Below are 22,670 nucleotides of genomic sequence, written 5' to 3'. Positions count from 1 at the left end.
AAATAGTAAAGAAATGGAAACTCACACTACACTATATTTAAAAATTTTTCTCTCCACATCTGACTCAAATTTAGTGGTTTATTTGGATATTTCATCTATCATTCCATGCATATATGCTTATTCAACTCAATTTCCCACTAAGAATATTTCTAATTATGGAACCTGAAGTTCATTTCCTTTTTTACTGGCACTGATAGTTTATTATGCAAAATGTACTTACAAGACAATTGGTGCCTCGAACTTACACTTTGCAATCTGACTGGTAATACATAGCTAAAATTGGAATATTTAGCCCCCAAAGAAGAAATAATTTAAGTCTCACTTACCGAATTCTGTGGAACAATGTCTTTCAATGAGCATGGCAGTGCTAACGGCTGGATGTCTTTCAGCAGCTCTTCAATATACGGTTCAGACTTCCTAAGAACTAGGCATAAGTCATTTATTACTATATGCTGCTCAGCAGTGTGTTCTGATCTTGCGTGGATATCACCAACTCTAGAAGAATTCAAGTGGTATTTATTGAAAATAATACTTGAAACACAAATTTGCTTTCCTCCATAAAAGGTATGCATTTCTTTTTTTAAAAATATAATTTACTGTCAAAACAGGTATGCATTTCTAAGGATAGTCTCCTTAAGCTGAATCTTCCAGAAAGTTATATTCTGATTCATACTTACTGCATAGCTTTAACCTAGTTTTTATAAGTACAGACATTGATTTTTCTCTATAGAATTAAATCTCAATTGACTTAATCTGAATTGTCTTTCATATTTCTATTTGGCTTAAATTTAAAGGGGATAATGATGTCCTCAAACAGAAATCTATTTATTTATAAAGCTATGACCATTAGATAGTGACCATTTTATAGTTAATAGTGGTCCTTACTAACATTTTCAGTTTTATTTTTATTTTATCATTTTTGTTTTATTTTCCTAGAAGACTGAGAGAAATATTTTTGAATACCTACGGTTAGACACTATGCCACTTCAATATGCACTGATAAAATTATAGAAGTCTGATTTAAAATTTTACTGAGTCATCCTGCAGCTAATTGTAATACTTTATTTAAAGGAAATACTTGTGTGCATCATTCCCTGTTTTGAAGCAACACAGAAAAGTACTTAAGTCTGGGTTACACCAAAAATCTCCTTTTACTGGCTCCTCACCTAGTAATATTGATAAATGATAATACTTCACTAATTTAGTAATTAGTAAAACAAATTATAGAGCCAAATTATATGCCTTAGAAGTGAAGAATGATAAATTACTCCTCTCTATCCCCATTTTCAATTTCCTTTATTCTTTAGTATCCCACCCCCATGATCAACAGGCCAGAAACATGTAACAACTATAAAACATCATACCCCGTAACAATTAGGACTTCAGAATTTCCAAAATCTACCATGAATATTTGTATTAGTGCAACTTCACGGACTGAGAATTTGGTTGGACTACAAAATTTTCTATTTTCACTTTCTATTGGAATTAATTCAGTGATAGTTCCTCGACACCACATTCCATTTTCAATACTGTTGACAAATATTCTTGCACCTAAATAATGAGGAAGACAAATCATTATCAGTATTTATGGAGAAAAATACCTAATAAGCTCTAACTTACGAACACATATATCAGTTTCATCACGAAGAAATCTTAATTGATTTATTTACTGAGGACATATACATGTCAGGTGCTATGAAAAAAATAAAGGTAGTATACTGTGACAGTTTCTGTTATATAGCTAAATAGGGAGCTAAAAACAAGGTTAGCAGTCTCTTATTGAAGACCTATGTTTTATGAACTATACCAAAGATGAATGAGACCATCCTGCCATCAAGAAGCTCAAGAAAGAAAAAAAGATGGGCAAATGACTGTACTTACAACAATAAAAATTTTCTATCCATGCGTGTGCACACATAGATGTACAGATATATAAATGCTGAAATCTGTAAAATACTTTGGGAGCATAAAGGAAGAAACAATTACCTTCTCTTGATAAAGAGGAATGAAAGTAAAGAAACAATGAAAGGTAGTATGTGACATGCCAAAATTAAATACACACTGGGAGTTCAGAGAAGGGGAAGATGAACCAAGGACATAGCAGCAGAGGAAGACCTTAGGGAGAGATCAGATGAATTACAAATTAATAACCAGGAAAAAAGGTCAAGAAAGAAGGAGGCCTGAATCTGAATGCTCACTATGATCTCAGTGATGTTCTCAGTACATTACGTTTGGATTTACTTACTCCACACAACAACCCTACGGAGATGGTGGCAAAGAGGTAGGAGGAGAATCCAGGTAGTCTTAGAGTCCATCCTCTTAACAACTAAGTTACCTATCGGAGATAAACTGGTAGATCTGACCACTGATTATATACAGAGGGATCCTGTATAATCCCCTCTGGACATGCTAATAAAAATAGGATAGTTGAGAGGCACATTAGGGCAACCTTTTAATTTTAGTTCTAACCAAAATGTTTATTTGGCCTAAAGATTATCATCAACCTTTCTCTTATGTCGATGTACCACGTAACCAATTATTTTGGCTTAAAGATTATCATCAACGTTTCTCTTATGTCGATATACTACATAACCAATTATTCTTAGTTTTAAACTATACACTATTAAACCATTCTTTTAAGTTTATTTATTCATTTACTTTCAGAGAGAGAAAGATAAGGCACATGCATGAGAGGGAGAGAGGGAGAGAGGGAGAGAGGGAGAGAGGGAGAGAGGGAGAGAGGGAGAGAGAGAGAGAAAATCCCTGCACTAGTGCAGAGCCTGATGTGGGGCTCGAACTCCCGAACCACGAGATCATGACCTGAGCTGAAATCAGGAGTTAGACACTTAACTGACTGAGCCATCCAGGAGCCCCAAACCATTCTTTTTTGATAGGTAAGTTAAAAGACTATTGAAGACATTTGTTGTCCTTTGCAGTGAAGAGCATATGTAGGAAAAAGGAACAAAAGGATATCCTCCTGAAGTATCATTTCACATTTCTTCCCTTATCACTCATTACTCAAAATATAGGTACTTAAGTCATGCAAATTTATTTGCCTTGAAATAATAATTGTCCTTAATTGAAAACAATGAATGAGTTTTTGGCTTTTTTAGAAAATTTTCTGAATCTAAGCTGAACTCTTTCGGACATGTATTAAATTTTAGAGAATTACTTGTAGCCATAAAAGTTAAGTTTAATACAACATTTCTTTCTTCTTAGATACTTAACAGTTAAAAGTTATCTAAAGTTAAAAATTACTATTAATTTTTGTCAGAAGTATACGATAATCCTAATTTTTGAATATTCTGAGAAGCTACACAGATAAGCTGAGAGTTAGTCACACTTTTAAAGTACTATATAACTAAACAGGTAATACTTTTTAGTATTATACATAGGCATTGATTGCTATTAATAGATGGTTTTCTCACTCTGTTAGTAAATCAAACAAATAATAGCTTCGTCTTATAATCAAATTCAGTCAATGTATTATAAGGAAAACATCTGCAGTAAGACCCTAAATTATGGTAAATTACACAAACCCTCAGTGTGGGTACCCTCAAAATATACTACCCTCTGTGGGTCCTAGGAAACAGATACCAGTGTTCTCCTGCATCTCATTTAAGTGCTTAATGACATCCTCAATATTCACATGTGGACAGCAAGGGACTAATAGCCACAGTACAAGGAATCGTGTTAGAGGCCAATTTTCCCTGGAGACAGGGAAGCAAACTACATAACCTGCGACGGGCTTTGTAATTTAAAAAAATAACTCCTTTCACTCTGTAATTGAGGTTTTAGATATACTTCACTCAGCAGTCAATATTTAGCTAACTTACCTAAATAAAATTATATCACTACAAAACTTTTAAGTTTATTTTGAGAGAGAGCCAAAGAGAGCACAAATAGCAGAAGGGCAGAAAGAGAGGGAGAGAGAGAAACCCAAGCAGGCTCTGCACTGTCAACGCAGAGCCTGACACAGGGCTCGATCACACAGACTGTGAGATCCTGACCTGAGCCGAAATCAAGAGTCAGACACTCAACTGACTAAGCCATCCAGGCACCCCTCTTATAAAACTTTCATGCTTCTGGAACAAATCTGTATTATAAAAGGTCTATAAGGGTTAGCCTATAAGGGTTGGCCAAATACTATATAATATTTACATAAACTTGATATTTTAGCTTGGAGTAATATTTCATTACCTAGCTCCAAAAGGTCTGAAGGATCAAGGTGTAAACTCTTATTGCAAAACTGATCGACCTTCTTTTCCAGTACTGTTGCATCTTTAATTTGTGAATACTTCCGGACATAAAAGTGGCAAGGATGTATTACATGGCTTACAAAAACTAGCTCTGGAGAACCTAGATAAGAATATTTAACCCATATTAACAAATCATAAGTTAGGAATGAATTCACAAAAACTGAATGCAATATCCTCTAAAAGAAAATTAAGTGTCTTGCGGCATTGAAAACTCTAGAATACTTAAGCCCCACAAAAAGAAGTCCAAACCCAAAATAGTAACTAGACTGATAAAGTTCCCACTATCAACATTAAATCCTTTAGCATAACCTGAACTGCAACTATTTTATTTTACATGCCAGGTATGTTAACTGGAATTGTAGTTCACGTGATGGTTAGATGCTGAAGTCAAGATATGCTATAACTCTATCATATTACAACAAAACATCAGTTTATTTATGGATATTTTGGAACTCAGAACTCCATTGATATTAAATAGACTTCTTGCATATCCCAAAAAATCCTGTTTATACTATATCCAAAGAACTAATAATTAGCTCATAGATACTCTGAATCACAAATCTTACCTGGCTAGAAAGGGGTGAAAAAACATCTGGGCAAAACCAAATACTAAGCACCATTTAGGGGAAGAGATATATGTTTTGGTGGAAGCTGGGGGTGGTAGTGAGGGTAGAATAAAAGAAAAAAATATTCTGTATACAGCAGTAATGAAGCCAAGTGTAGCTACTGAAAAGATGTTCAGAATATAATGTTACAAAAAAAAAAAAAAGGAATTAAAAGAACAGAACAGTGTGCACGGTGTGCTATGTTTTTGTATAAAAACAAGTTAGAAAAACAATATATGTGTATTTGTATATGCATAAAGAAACTGTGGAAGGGAAAGAAGGACCGAATGAAATGGGAACAGTTAGGTAAAAATTTCACAGTATTTTAATATATAATTTTTGAACAATGTAGATGTTTCATTTAGTAAAAATGTTTAAAACTCAAAAACTAGGAGGAGTGGAATTGGAGACAGTCAAGTATAGACAGATGATAAAAACTGAACAAATGGATCACTTTAACTATCCAATACAGATCACAAAGAATAATATCCATATTGAATATGGGGTAAAGAGATAAATATGTGTAACTGGGGAGACAGTTGACAGAAGTGTTATAAATTTCAGAAACATTTTTGCCAATAACAGCCAAAACCTTTAATATTCAAAAGGAAGAAGTTTTAGTTGATAGTAATATTCATTTTACTCACTGCCTTCATACTATGTAAGAGTTACTTTACGTACAGCAAACTCCACAACATCAAGTTCAGAGTTGTTAAAGTACCTGCTTTTAATCCAAAAGCGGAAGATGATTTTTTCTGAAAAGGCTTTTTTGGATCTCTAGGTGTTTCCACAAGACAATCTGTCAAGCGTGCTTCATCAAAATGGGAAATAAAGGCAATTGTACTAGTTTTATTAAGTTGACAATGGTATACTACTGTTTAAAAAGCTGTACTTGAATTGGCAAAATACTGGAATGGTTAAGACTCCTTGTTATCAGTAGGTAAAGTCATAATAGATTTCTTAAATCACTGAGATTTCAGTGATAATAATACAATGGAAACAACTGAAAACATGCTCCTCCTTTTTTTTTTTTTCATTCAAAATGTCATTCTGCAGAATCAACCAATGAAACAGACTGAGAAGTGATGGATAACAGATCTCTTAACTCACTGAGATTTCAGTGATAAAAATACAATGGAAACAACTGAAAACATGTTCCCCCCCAACCCCCCCACCCCCTGCTTTTTCATTCAAAATGTCATTCTGTAGAATCAACCAATGAAACAGACTGGGAAGTGGTGGGTGGAAGAGAACTAAAATGGAACTTGAAAATGGTCCTTAAGAAGACCAGTAATATAACTACACAGTAGTAGTAGTTAATGGGGAGAATACAACAGTGTAAATCTAATCAAAGTATTATGATACATTGAAATGTTACAAAATAGATGCTATTATATTCATGACAGATTTTATTTCAGATTATGTAACAAGTTATATCTTTAAAAATTTTTTTATAACATTATATCTCAGAACAAAGATTTAGGAGAAGCTATTCTTTAAGGACAAAGACATGAGATCGTTTCTACAAATATCTTCATTTTTTATATAAGGTTTATGTGTAGAACACCAAAAAGTCAAATACTTCAATTAAACCAAACATTAAATTAACATCTTAGAGTTTAGATTATTGCATTAAAAATAAAAATTATCCTAACTCTGGAAAATGTGAAAGCAGGGACAAGGAATCAATGGATGTTAACTCATAATGAAGGAGGTATAAGATAACAGCACTATGTTTCTATTAAGTATAGGGACAAATTTTGTTTCTAATTACAGACACATTGTTTCCTTGCTTTTGTATTTTCACTCACTTTCCAGGTTTTCTTCAATAATTTCTTCAATTATCACATCAGGGCTAGATCCCATCTGAGGCAGAATAGTAATGGTTTTAGGGGATGGTGTTGCAACAACCTCTTTCTGTGGCTGGAAATCTTCTGCTTCTAAATGCACATCATTGGTTTCCCATTGCAAAGAACATGGTGGGGCTTCATTAGTTAGGAAAGACACATCAATCTTTTTCTTTCCTTGTGATGGGTATGTATCATGACAAGAAAATTCCTTTTTATGATTATATTGCTTTTGAATATTCTGTTCCATTTCATTTTCTTGGGGATTACGTCTGTTTAAAAAATAGATAAGTATTAAGCACACTTGTGATGAGCACTGAGTGTTGTAAGTATGTGATAGATCACTAAATTCTGTACCAGAAACCAGTATTACATTGCATGTTAACTAACTGGAATAAATAAAAGTTTGGAGGAAAAAAATACATAGGCATATAGCTACTTTAAATTGTTTCATAAATTTTTTATATCTACATTCAAGTCATTTCCTATTCACATGACAGTTAATAAGGTGACACATATAGGAGTGTCTGGGTGGCTCAGTCAGTTGAGCATCCAACTCCTGGTTTGGCTCAGGTCATTATCTTGTGGTTCATGAGTTTGAGCCCCACATCAGGCTCTGTGCTGGCTGTGTGGAGCCTACTTGGGATTCTTTCTGTCTCCCTCCCCTGCTCATGCTCTCTCTCTCAAAATAAATAAACTTAAAAAAATACCATGACACATATAAAAAGGTAAAGCTGTATAGGTGCCTCAGAAGGATCTTTTACATAGCCTTACTGATGTATAATTTGCATAACATGAAACTCAATCATCTTTACTAAATTTACAGTTGCGCAACCATCACCATAATCTAATTTTAGAACATTTTAATCTAATTTTAGAACCCAGAAGGAACTTTTGCCCATTCCCAGCCCTAAGCAAACCTAAGGTTTTTTTTTTTTTTAATATGAAATTTATTGTCAAATTTGGTTCCATACAACACCCAGTACTCATCCCAACAGGTGCCCTCCTCAATGCCCAGCACCCACCCTCAATTCCCTCCCACCCCCCATCAACCCTCAGCTTATTCTCAGTTTTTAAAAGAAACCTACGGGTTTTAAAAGGTCAACAAGAGGTATAATCAATGAGAAGCTGAAGGAAAAAGTTGATACAGTCATGTCATAATCTTTTAGTCCTAAAAAACAGTGAATATAGGCTTAAAAAAATCATTTTGATTTGGCTTAGCTGTTTGATTTTAAATTATGGTTATTTCTTCTAATTCCCTAGCTTAAAAATAAAGTATAGGAAACAGTGAAGGGTACAATCCTGAACAGATCATTAGAAATCTCCACCTAGCCTAAAAACCACCTTTAGTCTGAACCCTTAGGGAGGTATTATTTGGTAGCCACTAACCTACAGCTAATCGTTTATATGGTTGACTCCATGTTTTTCTATCTTCTTCACATATCCACATAGATTTCGGCTATCAAATCTACAAGTATAGAAATTCTATCAAAGAAATGAGATGGAGTCTCAAAAAGCTTGTCTTTTAGTTAACCCATTACGAATTTAGCTTCATCACAGATCATCACTGAGAAAACATTTTAGGGCTGGAAGCAGATTGTGTTCTACATGGAAGACTACCTGACTGTGAAGATGGGCAAGGAGATCTTTGGCACCATTGGCATGTGGCCCAATGCCAAGAATAATCGCGACCTGGACTTCACCATCAATCTGGACTTCAAGGGCCAGCTGTGCGAGCTGTCCTGCTCCACTGACTACCGGATGCGCTGGGGTGGCATCCGGCTTCTGCCACCCTGGCCGGGCTGGCCCTGCACGGGCCCAGGGGCTGCGGCATTCTTAGGCAGTTTGGGGGCTCCCTCTTCCTTTCCTTCCCTCTCTCAGAAGGCGGTTTTAGGGGCCTGGGCTGGGAGGAGGGGGCACATCGTGACTGTGTTTTTCGTAACTTATGTTTTGATATGGTTGCATTTATGCCAATAAATCCTCAGCTGGGATGGGTAAATAAACAAATAAATAAATGGCATTTTAGGGGTGCCTGGGTGGCTCAGTCGGTTAAGCGCTGGACTCTGGTTTCAGCTCAGGTCATGATCTCATGGTTCATGAGTATGAGCCCTGCGCTGGGCTCTGGGCTGACAGCACAAAAGCTGCCTGAGATTCTCTCTCTCCCTCTCTCTCTGCCCCTCCTCTGCTCTGTCTCTCAAAATAAATAAACTTAAAAGTAATTTTTTTAAATAAAAAAATAAAAAGCATTTTAGAAACAAGAACTAACAAGGCCAATTAGATTCAGCAATGACACATTACCTGTTTCTTCCAACAAAAGGTATGCTTTGAATACACGTTGAATTCAAAAGATATGTATATCTGAGGATATGTATATGTACACAACTTTGCAAACCACACATTCCTTTTTATAACAACTCTCATTTGACCTGGGATATTTAACACTGTCCACCAAGTCCAGTCTCAAACTCCTCCTTTGACTTCTAGAGCACCACTTGCTCCCATTGGTTCTTCAACCTCTGCCTACTCCTTCTCAATCTTGTTTTGTTTTGTTTTTGCAGGTTGCCCTTTTTCAGTTTTAAAATTTAATATTTTTCCAAGGTACTGTCCTTGACTTATGTCAGTACCTACTCTTACTGGGCAAACCCATTGTTTAATTACCACCTGTAATAAGTAGAAGCAGATTACAGTGTACTTTCTCTTAAAACAAGGAAAAAATTTAAGACTACTCTGAATTAAATTTAAAATCAAAACAAGATATATGCAGACTCTTAAAGAGACAGAATAGCTTTTGATACTAAAAATGTTCAACAGTGACAATATTCAAGTTATGGAAATATCTAGAAGAATGTATTCATTGCAAAGACTGATGATTATCCATGGAAGCACAAAAGTAAGGTCACAGACAAATATGGTACAGGGCTCCACACCTGGGGAAAGATGCCCTGAGCCCAAGGACTGGCACTCTAGACCTCTGGCAGGGTCTTTCCTCTGAGGTAAGAAATGTGCTATCTAAGCCTAATGCTACTAAGCTACTTGATTAATCTTTTCCCCTTTATTTCAAACAAGACTGCAAACAAAGAAATTTTTGATAATTTCACTTCTTATGCCTGTCTGGACTAGAAAAGGATCCCAACACAAGTATCCTAGTCCCTGTGGCAATTGTATTTGTCCATTAAGTTAATAAACTAGCATTCTGGCTGAACTGGCATCAGTTTTGTGAATTTGGCTTACAGGAGTTTACCTGGCTTAAAGCAGATCTGCTCATGTCTGTTCCTGACCTTTTAACACTGTGGGCTAAACTCTAGAAGGTAATGAATGTGATGCTTCCTGAAGGATGATTTCCCCTGGACACATAACACTTAAAATTGAATGAACTTATTTTCTTTCAGTGGGTTTCTAAACCATCTGTATTCTGACTAATCCTAAACCTAGAATCAAGTTCAAGACCTCTTCTTAAGTTTTAGCACATGTAGCTAACTGCTCTCTGGACATTTTCCCCCATACATCTCATCAACAACAGTAACTCAATATGTCTACTATCCCCAACTCCCAAATTTTCTTCTTGTAGTCCCAATCTTGGTGAATACCAATCCATCAACTTAATCACCAAAGCCAGGCCTGTAAAGGATGCTTCTCTTTCCCTCATTTATCACACTCAAACAATAAGTTTTATCAATTTTCCCTACTTAGCATTTGTCATATCTATTGCTCTCTAGTGATACTACCTATGTTTGGTTTCTCATCATTTGCTGAGACTATTGATACAATAGCCCCACTGATCCTTCAGCCTCTAGCCTCATACTCCTTTCCAAATAATCCTCTAAATAGCCACCAAAGTTATCTTTTTAAAACTCAAACTAATTATTTTATTTTCATGTTGAAATCATCTTTTAGTGGTTTTCAACTGTCTATAGCTGTGCTGTCCAATAGAACTTTCCATGATAATGCAAGTGTGGGACTGTCCAACATGGTAGCTACTAACCACAAGTGGCTACTACCGAGCACCTGAAATGTGCTAGTACAATTAAGGAATCCAATTTTTCAATTTTTTTTTAAGTAATCTCTACGATCAACGTGAGGCTCAAACTCATGACCCCAAGATCAAGAGTCACATGCTCTACTGACTGAGCCAGCCAGGCACCCCTCCAATTTTTTCTTTTAACTTTGTTTTAATTAATTTGTGCTTAAATTTAAATGGGCACATGTGGTTAATGGATACCATATTGGATAACATGGATGTAGAAAAAAAAAGTCCAAACTGCTGCACAGCATACAAAGTCTTCAGGATTTAGCTTATATGTATCGTCTACCAAGTGAAATTATATATGCAGTTCCCTGAATGTAGTATGTTATCTCACTGACCATACCTTTCTTTCTGTTATGATGCATCCCTCCTTTTCGATTGCCTTTCCAATTGTTAGTAATTTTTCATAGATAAAATTTTCCTTTTCCCAAATCGATTGTTACCACCAAAAATGGACCATTCCTTTCCTTTGCATCTCCATTAAATTCTGTATATATTACTATCATAGCAATTATTCACTTTATTGTTTACATATGTCATCCTCTACTTATTGTAACTTCTCTGACATATATAATGTTTAGCATGTTAGTGCTTAGAACAAAATCAGTGTTCAATCCTGTCTGAACGAATGAATCTCAAAGATAACTTTCACATACATATCATTTAATACTGATTCCAGGTCGTTTCATTCTTAAATATCTCACACAGAATTTAATGGATAGAAACCGTTGGCCTTTATATTATTTTACAGCTTTTGAATCATACGTACAACACATCAATTTTCCTGTCTCTTAGGTAATTTTTCTGTCTCTTAGACTCTATCAGATATTAATGGCATGTTGCCATTCTTATACTTACTTTGTTAAGCTCTCAAATTCAATCTTTCCCATATTGTTGAACATACAGATGATCTCACTACAATTCATATTCAACCTGAAATAAAACACTAGCATGTAAGTAAATGTTCTAATCCAAGTTTATTACTTTCTCTAAAAGTCAGCTGAACTGAACTATTACTTTCTATAAAAGTAAACTATTACTTCCTATACTTTTACTATTACTTTCTATAAAAGTCAGTTGCTGACATTAAACTCTAAAAGACAGAACATTTTTAAATGCTCTAATACAAATTTGTTACTTTCTTTAAAAGTCAGTTGCTGACATTAAAAACCCTAAAAGACAACAATTTTTTTCTTTTTCCTTTTTTTATATTTAATTTTTAAAATTTACATCTAAGTTAGTTAGCATATAGTGCAACAATGATTTCAGGAGTAGATTCCTTAATGTCCCTTACCCATTTAGCCCATCTCCCCTCCCACAAGCCCTCCAGTAACCCTCTGTTTGTTCTCCATATTTAAGAGTCTGTTTTGTTCCCCTCCCTGTTTTTATATTATTTTTGCTTCCTTTCCCTTGTGTTCATCTGTTCTGTGTCTTAAAGTCCTCATATGAGTATTATGCTAAGTGAAATTAGTCAGAGAAAGACAAATATCATATAACAATTTTTTTCTAATGTATAAGTTACTATTACATTATATGGTTGTTAATTTGGGAAACATTTGTGACCCAAATTTCAATTTATAATTGCTTGCTATTTAATAAATCTAGGCTCTAATACATTTTATACTTAATTGTTATGTTCTCCTGAGTTATAACTTCTTACCTGGGAGAATTCCTTAGTTTTAGAGTGCTAACTTTTAACAATTCACTCTCAAATGTTAATTTCAAAGTACGGATAATCTAGAATCAGAAGAGAAGTGTTACTCAGATGTGAAATTTTTAAAAAATAATTATCGTTAAAACAAATTAAGATTTTAGAATTAAAACTATATCCTTTAATAAGTGTTTTACTAATTAATGTGTTCAAGGTTTGATTTTAGGTATCTAATGAGAGCAAATCAAGTGTTTATGAATTTTTTCCCTAACGAAATTTAAAATCTTTTAGATATAAATAACAGATAACAACAAAAGACAGTAGTTAACAAATAGAATATAGTTATGTAATCACAGAAAATTCTGATCAGATTCACTCTGCACCTGCACTGCTATCCTCAAATGTCTTTTTTGCCTCATCTTCTTAATGAATCTAACTAGGGAGAAGACCAAATCTTATCACTTTTTTACACCTCCTAATGCCTCATGTGTAATACAACTGGAGAGAGGCCTGACCAAGTAAGATGGTGGCAAACTCTTCACCCTTCACTTATAGACTTTGAAGGCAGATAAACCAATGGCTTCTATTTTATACCTCAGTTCTTCCCAAACACATGCTTATCTGTGGGAAATGAGGCCATGAGGATTCAAAGACAATAGAGTAGGATCTATGTCCAAAGAGAGCAAGGTAGAACTCAGAAAAAAAGATCAATGGTTAACCCTGTCTTGTCAAACAATCTCATCAGAAACACGTTTTTATTTTTGCCCAACTATGCTCCCTAGGCACCTGGATAGATGACAGGACATACTGGACGCACCCTGTCTCTTGACCTGCATATTTGGAGAGGCAGGAAGAAGGGGGAAAAACCCTGAATGAGATCTTTAAGTTAAATTTTATCTTAGAGAGAGAGAAAGCAAGCAGAGCATGAGTGAGGGAGAAGGGGAGAGAGGGAGGGAGGGAGGGAGGGAGGGAGGGAGAGAGGGAGAGAGGGAGGGAGGGAGGGAGGGAGGGAGGGAGGGAGGGAGGGAGACTTTTTTTTTTTTTTTTTTTGAGAGACAGAGAGACAGACACTCTTAAGCAGGCTCCATGCTCAGCACAGAGCCCAATGCAGGGCTTGAGACTGTGACCCTGGGATCATGACCTGAGCCCAAATCAAGAGTCAGACGCTCAACTGCCACCAGGCGTCTTTTGAATTAAGTTTTTACGAGCTGACAGACATATCTAAATTCGTATCATGAAAAGAAAAACGAGTCCCATTAAGTTTGCTGCCCTTATATATCCTCATTTTTTATTCAAATGTCTTAGGAACATCAATTTTCAACTCAATGTCACCCTACTTGCTTTCGGATTGTGTGTTATAAAGACCTTACTGAACCATTTCCCTAACTGGTAAATAACAAAAGGCTAAATAAATTAATGTTTGTCTTAGAATTCAAACTAAGAATTGAGGCCAAATAAATTAGGATAATCTAAAAATATATTCTTCTTAAGTCTTAAATAGTATATTCCAAAGCATGTAAAATAATACACTTCAGAAATAATTTATATTATGATCTATTAAAATTACCTGATTCAGGTCACAATAAGTCCTTAAAGAAGGTGCTGATTTTAACTCTCTTGCTATCTTCATAGCTGCAGCCAAATCATTTTTTTTCTCTTCAATGTAGCTTTTAGCCATTATTACATTTGACAGATAATCATCTGTATTTCTTACTACTTCTTCACACAGGTTCTTTTTCCTTCATATAAGATCCCAAAATTATTTTACAGCATTTTATAAATATGCATATGAAAGTAAGTCTATAGTACGTGAGTAGTAACAAAAGGGTAATTTCACTAGTTTATGAACATGGTAAATGAGGCATTCAATTCAACTGAAATGTATTACAATTGAAAACTATGTATGGATAACTACAGAAAAAGCAGGATATAATTATCATGTCACAGAATTACAGAAGACAGACCCGAGATGATTCTACCTAAAAGAGAAATCCTATCTTGTAATCACTTGTGCCATTTCAAAGACCCATTTGTATTCATTTCTCAAAAGTGATGTGCCTTCACATTTTAAAATTTCCATCAACACACACATAACACATAAATATACAATAAGATTTTATTTTTTTATTTTTTTAAATGTTTATTTATTTTTGAAAGAGAGAGAGCATGAGTGGGAGGAAGAACAGAGACAGAGGAAGACACAGAAATCGGAAGCAGGCTCCAGGCTCTGAGCTGTCAGCACAGAACCTGACACAGGGCTCCAACCCACGAGCTATCAAAGAAAAGCGCTGGGCCAGATGGCTGCACTGGTGAATTCTACGAAAAATTTAAAGAATTAACAACAATCCTCCTCAAACCCTTCCAAAAAATTGAAGGGGTGGGAACACTTTCTAACTTATTCTAAGAGGCCAGCATTATCAAAGCCATATGCAGACACTACAAGAAAACTACAAATATGATTTTGATTATTATATGCAAAATCCTCAACAAAATATTAGCAAATTGAATTCAGCAGCATATTAAAAGGAGAATACATCATGACCAAGTGGGATTTATTCCTACATTGCACAGATGATTCAACACATGAAAATCAACTAACGTTAATACCACAACATTAATACCACAGCAGAAAGAAGTGAAAATCCCTACATGATCCCCTCAATTGATGCAGAAAAAGGATGACATAGGGACACCTGGGGGGCTCAGTTGGTTAAACGTCCAACTTCAGCTCAGGCCATGATCTTGCGGTTTGTGAGTTCGAGACCTGCGTCAGGCTCTGTGCTGACAGCTCAGAGCCTGGAGCCTGCTTCGGATTCTGTGTCTCCCCCTCTCTCTGTCCCTCCCATGCTCATGCTCTGTCTCTCTCTGTCTCTTGATAATAAATAAGCGTTAAAAAAATTTAGAAAAAGGATGACATATTTCAACACCCTTTCATTATAAAAACACTAAAAGAAACAGGAATTGAGGGAGATTACATCAACGTAAAGGCTATATATGAAAAACCCACAGCTAACATTACACTAGTTAGAGAAAAAGCTGTCAGTTCTTCACTAAGATCAGAAACAAGATCAGGATGTGTTTTGGCCAATGCTATTTAACATATTATTGTTACGTTCTAGCCAGAGTAGTTAGGCAAAAAATAAATAAAAGACACCCAAATTGAAAAGAAGTTTAAATTATCTATTTTTGCACATGACATGATTTTGTATGTACAAAACCCTAAAGAGGCCATACATATACTAGCAGGGCTGATAAATGAATTTAGCAAAGATGTAGGCTACAAAATCAACACACAAAAACTAGACACACTTCTATACATTAACAGTCTGAAAAGGAAATTAAGAAAACAATTCCTTTAACACAAAACACAAAAGAATATAGTTAGGAATAAACAGACAAGGAGGGAACAGTCTGTACACTTATACACTATGCCAGATTACTGAAAGAAATGAAAGAAGACAAAAATAAGAGGAAAGACATCCCACATTCATGGACTGGAAGACCTAATATTGTTGACAATACCACCCAAAGCAATCTACAATGCAATGCAGTCTCTATCAAAATCTCAGTGATGTTTCAGGCAGAACAGAAAAACCCACCCTAAAAAAGTCATACGGAATCTCAAGGGACCACAAATTGCCAAAATAGTTTTGAAAAAGAACAAAGTTGGAGAACTCACACAACCGGATTTCAAAACTTGCTACAAAGCTATGGTAATCAAAAAAGTGTGCTACTGGCATAATAACAGACAGACTGATGGAACAGAGATCCCAGAAATAAACCCTCACAAGATACAGTTAACTGAGTACTGACAAGCATGCCAAGACATTCAACAGAGAAAAAACCGTCTTTTCAACAAATGGTGCTGAGAAAAGACATCCACATGGAAAAGAATGAAATTGGACCCTTCTCTCATACCATACACAAAAGTTCACTCAAAATCAATCAAAGACTAAGTGTAACAGCTAAAACTGTAAAATTCTTAGAAGAAAACATAGGGCAAAAGCTTCGTAACATTAGATTCAGTGATGATTTCTTAGATAGGACACCAAAAGCACAGGCAACAAAAGAAAAAAATAAATAGAACTTTATCAATAACTTTCATGAAAAGGCAAAGAGTGAAAAGGCAATCCACAGAATGGGAAAAAAGTCTCTGAAAACGACAGATTTCAGAGGAAATCTGATACAGGATTAATATCATTAATGTATAAAGAACTCCTACAACCCAACAACCCAACAACAAAATAAATAATCCAGTCCAAAAAAAGGACCTGAATAGACTTTTCTTCAAAAAAGATATATAAATGAGGAATAAATACGCACATGAAAAAATACTCAACATAACCAACCAGTCATGAGGAAAATGCAAAAAACCCACAAGATTAGTGTTTCATATTCATTAGGATATGATTATTAAAAAAACCCAGAAAACAACATTGTTGGTGAGGAAACTGGAACCCCATGTACTACTGGTGGGAATGTAAAATGTATAGCTACAGTGGAAAACTTTGGTGTTTCCTCAAAAAGTTAAACATAAAATTATCATATGGCACTAAACTGGACATTAAAAAATGACTAACAAGGTAATCTTTGTTATGTATATTTTCCACCATAAAAAAGTGTAAAATGCATGCACATGACTTGTAACTTAAATGTTATAATTAACGACCACATGCGATATCGATAATACCAATATGGCAGACTAAAGAAATCAACCTATTTCATTCATAGTATATTGAAGACTATGTCTGAGGCATCCTAATGGGATTAAAAAAAAAGAAAAAAGCACTAAGAGTCCATGGACAAATACTGTTACTAATTATATTACTTTTGGCATGTTGAAACTTTTATGATCCTATTTCTTGAATTGAAAAATGTGATTAAAAATTGGAGGCACCTAGGTGGCTCAGTTGTTTAAGCATCTGACTCTTGGTTTTGGTTCAGGTCATGATCTCGGCTCAGGTGGTGATCTCTGTTTGTGGGATCAAGCCCCATGTTGGGCTCTGCTCTCACAGGGTGAAGCCTGCTTGGGATTCTCTCTCTCTCTCTCTCTCTCTCTCTCTCTCTCTCTCTCTCTGCCTCTCCCCTGTTCATGCTTTCTCTCTCAAAATGAATAAATGAACATTTTAAAAAATTAAAAAAAAAAGAAAAATGTGATTAAAAATTATTAAAGATCAGTATTTTTGTATCCTTTGGATAAATACTTAGGAGTGCAATTGCTGAGCCATAGGGTAGTTCTGTCTTTATCTTTCCAATTTGAAGGGGCACATGAACTCCAATATTTATAGCAGCACTTCAACAATAGCCAAATTACAGAAAGAGCCCAAATGTCCATCAACTAATGAATAAAGAAAATGTATTATGTATACGTGTGTATACATATACTATATATATATATATATACACACATGTATACATACACATGGGTGCATATATATATACACAATACCACCATATATATATATATATATATATGTATGTATATATATATATATACACACCACCCTATATATATATGTGTGTGTGTGTGTGTATGTGTGTGTGTGTGTGTATGTGTACACATACACGGAATATTAGGCATCAAAAAGAATGAAATCTTGCCATTTGCAACAACATGGATGGAGCTAGAGTGTATTATGCTAAGTGAAATAAGTCACAGAAAGACAAATAATATATGATTTCACCATATGATTTTGCTAAGAAACAGATGAACATAGGGGAAGGGAAGGAAAAATAAGATAAAAATAGATGGAGGCAAATAAGACTTAACTATAGAGAACAAACTGAAGGTTGCTGGAGGTAGGGGGTATGGGCTAAATGGGTAATAGGCATTAAGGAGAGCACTTGGGATGAGCACTGGGTGAAGAATCACTAAATTCCACTTCTGAAACCAAAACTACATTATATGATAACTAAGTTGAATTTAAATAAAATTTTGAAAGAAAAAAATTAAAGATCATGTATATCAGAGTTTTTAAAGTGATGGATATGTAACTGTGTGGTATGTCTAGAAATGAGTGTTAGTATTACTTTCTCTGATGCAAATAAACAATGAAAAATGATAGAATGATGTAGAAGAAAAAGCATGTTTGCATTTTTCAAGTAAGCAAAATTCTGCAACATGGATTCAGATTTTTAAAATAATTTTCCATGCTGCTTTAAGAAAGAAGCTTATTTAAGTTAGCTTTAGAACCAGATGGCAAATAGCCAAAAAGTTTTTAAAATGTACAAATTGTTCTTTGTTTTCAAGTTGTAGACATCAACCTGTAGGAATCACCCATTACCTTCCAAACTCATTCAAAAGTTACTCATTACTTCAATTTATACAAAGAAATAAAGTGACAAGCTAATGTTAAAAACTTCAGTTTCATTGAGTTTCTATTTTTTTTTAAGTTTTAGTTATTTATTTTGAGAGAGACAGAGACCTAGTGTGCTCAAGGGAGGGGCAGAGAGGGAATCCCAAGCAGGCCCTGCACTGTCAGCACAGAGCCTGATACAGGGCTCAAATCTAGGAACTGTGAGATCATGATCTCAGCTGAAATCAAGAGATGGACACTTGAGCCACCCAGGCACCCTGAATCTATATTTTTAAGTTATTACCTGGAATCAAGAGAAGTAAAAAGTTGATCAAACTGTTTCTCCAGAACCTCTATAAGACTGACTGTTTCTGCTTTTGTTTCACTGTGTATGTGTTCAAGCATCTGGAAGAACATAATACAAAGACCTAATTTGGTATTTTTATTTTATAGAAATTGTACTGTTTAAATAATTTTAAAAGTAACAGGTACTTATTAGACTTTTCAAAATAACAACACAAAGGAGATTAGGTGATAAAAATGGAATAAATTATAAGGTTCCAACTTTAAATCCTGTTACTTGTCATCAAGATCACACCTCTGTTGACACTGAGTCCCAATAAACTGGCAAAAAGGCCTAGAAAATCCACTACGTTTTCTAAATTTCTTATTCCTTTTTATCATTACAGGAAGAGCCACTCTGGATAGCTGAGTTTGTCTCTGGAAGGATTCCTTAAATGAAAGAACCTTAATATATAATATTAAAAAAACATACTTGAGTTAAAATGTTAACTATTCCACATCTTTAAACTTTTTGACAAAGAATTGTTGCTTAAGATGTATGACCCATTTTTTTTTCCTTCCAATTTCTCCCTTTTAGAATAGGAACAGCAATCCCATACCTGTACAACCAATGTTGGAAAAACTGAATCATACCCTGAACCCCAGCCATACCTGATTTAGAAGATATTTAGATTAGATTCTGGTCTTAGACTTGATGCTGAAGGGATGGGGTGAATGTATTTTGCATGTGAAAAGGACATGAATCTGGAGGTGGGTTTCAGAGGGCAGGCTGTTATAGGGTGAATTTTGTCTGCCCCCCTCCCAAATTCATATGTTGAGGTCTTAACTCCCACATCTGCTATACTCTTTTGATTGCCTTGGTTGTTAATTTGTTGTTATTAGGTGCTTAGGAGTTTGCTTTTGTCACCAAGTGAGTCTCTCTTTTGGGGGATGGAGTAAGGAAGGAAAGAGAACAAGGCTCTGTGTTAGGGTATTCAGCTGAGTAATACGCAATGTTAGAAAGATGATCTACGATACTTTCAAGACAAACTTCAGCTCACAGCAAGAAAGAATCATGGTTCCTTAATAGTGCTCCAGTTTCAGTAGGCTGCTAGCACAACAATGCTAAGAGACCAATCTCAGCAGGCCATGGGAGTTTTCCATTCTTTTGTATGTTTCTCTACCATTAGATTATCCTGTTCAATAACTCAGTGCTAAGCTCCAACTTCAGTAAAAAAAAAAAAAAAATCCAGATGAACACATTTAAAGAACATGCCTTAATTCACAATAGGCTTTAATCATTCAAAATGCTTACTTTTACAGCAACACTTAATTGTTCAAAATTATAGCCCGCTATCTTCAACGCTTCCTCAATTTCTTCTTCTGCAGTTTTACTTTCCTAAGAAGGGGAAGGGGGACCACATACAAATATAAAAATAGATGCTTAGATACACTGTATTAGTTGCAAAAACATCAAGCTACAATTTTGGTTACAAAAGCAACAGACCACCATAGAAGTCTGAACATAATAAAAACAACACTTTCAATCCTACTTACCCAGAAATTCAAAACCATTAACATTTTAGAGTTTTGATTATGGTATTCCAGATTTTTTTAGACACCTTTTTTAAAAAAATGGAATATTCTGCAACTTAAAACTATTTTGAAAAAATTATCATGGCAATAAATGCACACACATGTAAAAATTAAGTTTTCAAAGAAGATTATAATTTGGCTATGTTAAAATTTAAACTTGAAGTAAAAGATAGCAAAATTAAGTGCTTTCTCCATTCCCCAGATCACCAAAGTTCTCTTTAATAATAGTATTTTGGAATTTATTCTATTTCTAATCTTAAACTAAAACAATACATTATTTTACAGTAACAGGTAAGATTCAATCTTCCAACAATAACATCACCATCATCATCATAGCAAATGTTAGACCTTTTAGCTGCCATTAAAATGATTTGAAAAATCACCTTTAGAATTTAAAACCTGTACTTTATACAAGTTTCATGTAATAGGATTCAATAACTAGGTTCAAAGGGAACCTACATATGGTTAAGTGTCAAGAACACTACAGAGTTGGTCAAAGGAGAATGGGCTGCCTTAGGAAGAAATAAGAATTGTTCAAGCATAATTATAATAAAACAAGAGATTCAAGTAAGGAGTATAGGTTTACCGCTTACCTTCATGCTTCCAAAAAATCTATAATTATAGGAACCTTGAGAAGAGACAAGAATTAAGCTACCAGACACAAAGTAAAAATGTTTGGTTTCATCTTACTTCATAAGCAACATTTTTTCATACCGCCATTACAGTTGAGGAGTTCAAAATAGTCTTGTATGTGGATGTTGAATGTTCCAAACCAATAGTTAGCTGATCAGTAGTCTTTTTAAAGTCCTGAGAACAATTCCTTATCCTGAAAAATGTCAAGTACATTATTTCAGATACCACATTAATATAACAGTTTTAACCTTCTATTCTCATTTTTACTGTCCATCAAAAATAATTCATATGATGTATTACATAATACTAACATGTACTGTTCATTCTCAGTCATTTATAATAAGCAAAGAGAGAAGCGATGGCTAAACAGGCTTTCATATAAAACTTAATTTTAACCAAGAATTCAACTTCTTAGCAAATCCCTAAAAATAAGAGCTTACAGTATAAATTGTGCTTTAATCTCCTAGTTACCTCTCCTTACCTGATTATTTTTTGGTAGAGGTGTTGATAACCACTGAACTGCCTTTAAGCTCAATTACTTATATACAAATGCCAGCTATTAACAGAATGTACTCACAGGCCTGGATAATTTACAAAAAGGTAATGAATTTACCAGGTAAGTTAATGTGAAAAGAAAAAGTTCAGTTTCTTATCTACACATGCTAGACTTTTTGCCTATTTTATTTTTGTATCTCCCTATATTGGCTCACATATAGTAAACTCTTAGGCATTTACTTAGTCATAAGCCTAAGATAGTTTACGGAAGAAATTATGTTGTTTAAATATGTTACCTTTACAGAAAAAATAGACAAATTTTAAACATTCAATTACTTTGAAAAGTGAGTATTCATGTTCTTGAAAACATGTGAATACATTAGCCCCAAGAAGTCCATTTTTCAATTCCTGTTTCAAGATATTAAAGATAAATCAGGAAGGAAATACATTATGTATCAAGGGATGTTTATTTAAAAATAAACAATTATTTTAAACCACACTCTACTGAATTTAGGGAATAGGAGGTTCTAACATAAGTATACTTGGTATGGAGAACTTAAAAAAAACCAGTAATTTGGAAAAAATTTGGGTACTTAAAATGGATTTATCTACTTCTGAAAGTGAAATTTCACTTTATAACCATACTACATGATATATATCTAGACAAACACATAATCATATTTAACTTCTATAAGTTTTAAAAAGTCAGAAAATTTCACACAGAAATCTAGATGTCTATCTTCTCTTGGGGGAATAAAAAGGAAGATTTGGCAACACTGGATTTGTCTTAACACACAGAAATAATTGACTGGAGCTGAGAATGGGCCACCTCCTTTGGAGGGGCCTTCTTTTCTCTGCCACAATTCATACCACTCATTGTTTAAACTCTGTCTACCTCACCTAGTAAGTCATCTGCTGGACTTCTGCAGGGACTCAAATTTGTTGAGGCCATTGAGTCACAAGGAACCAAAAAGATTCCTAA

At 34.6% G+C, this 22,670-nt stretch overlaps 1 protein-coding gene across 2 annotated transcripts in view; it reads right to left on the bottom strand.

Annotated features, from left to right (window-relative positions):
• RNF17 (ring finger protein 17) overlaps window positions 1-22,670 on the bottom strand; it is a 112,656-nt gene that overhangs the window by 70,520 nt on the left and 19,466 nt on the right. Inside the window, exons 4-14 of one of the 2 annotated variants that reach the window (XM_007087862.2) lie at window positions 21,275-21,386; window positions 20,280-20,363; window positions 18,987-19,087; window positions 13,954-14,125; window positions 12,396-12,472; window positions 11,594-11,668; window positions 6,676-6,983; window positions 5,586-5,675; window positions 4,201-4,359; window positions 1,365-1,551; window positions 327-495 (exon numbers count right to left, since the gene is read on the bottom strand). In XM_007087862.2, the coding sequence (XP_007087924.2) occupies window positions 327-495; window positions 1,365-1,551; window positions 4,201-4,359; window positions 5,586-5,675; window positions 6,676-6,983; window positions 11,594-11,668; window positions 12,396-12,472; window positions 13,954-14,125; window positions 18,987-19,087; window positions 20,280-20,363; window positions 21,275-21,386 (1,534 nt within the window). The remainder of the gene's footprint in view (window positions 1-326; window positions 496-1,364; window positions 1,552-4,200; window positions 4,360-5,585; window positions 5,676-6,675; window positions 6,984-11,593; window positions 11,669-12,395; window positions 12,473-13,953; window positions 14,126-18,986; window positions 19,088-20,279; window positions 20,364-21,274; window positions 21,387-22,670) is intronic. The other variant, XM_042987154.1, reaches the window with a different exon arrangement.

This window comes from Panthera tigris, chromosome A1, assembly GCF_018350195.1.
Source record: "Panthera tigris isolate Pti1 chromosome A1, P.tigris_Pti1_mat1.1, whole genome shotgun sequence".
NCBI lineage: Eukaryota > Metazoa > Chordata > Mammalia > Carnivora > Felidae > Panthera > Panthera tigris.
Note: the sequence above shows the minus strand (reverse complement) of the source record. Positions and strands in the feature narration are given on the sequence as shown.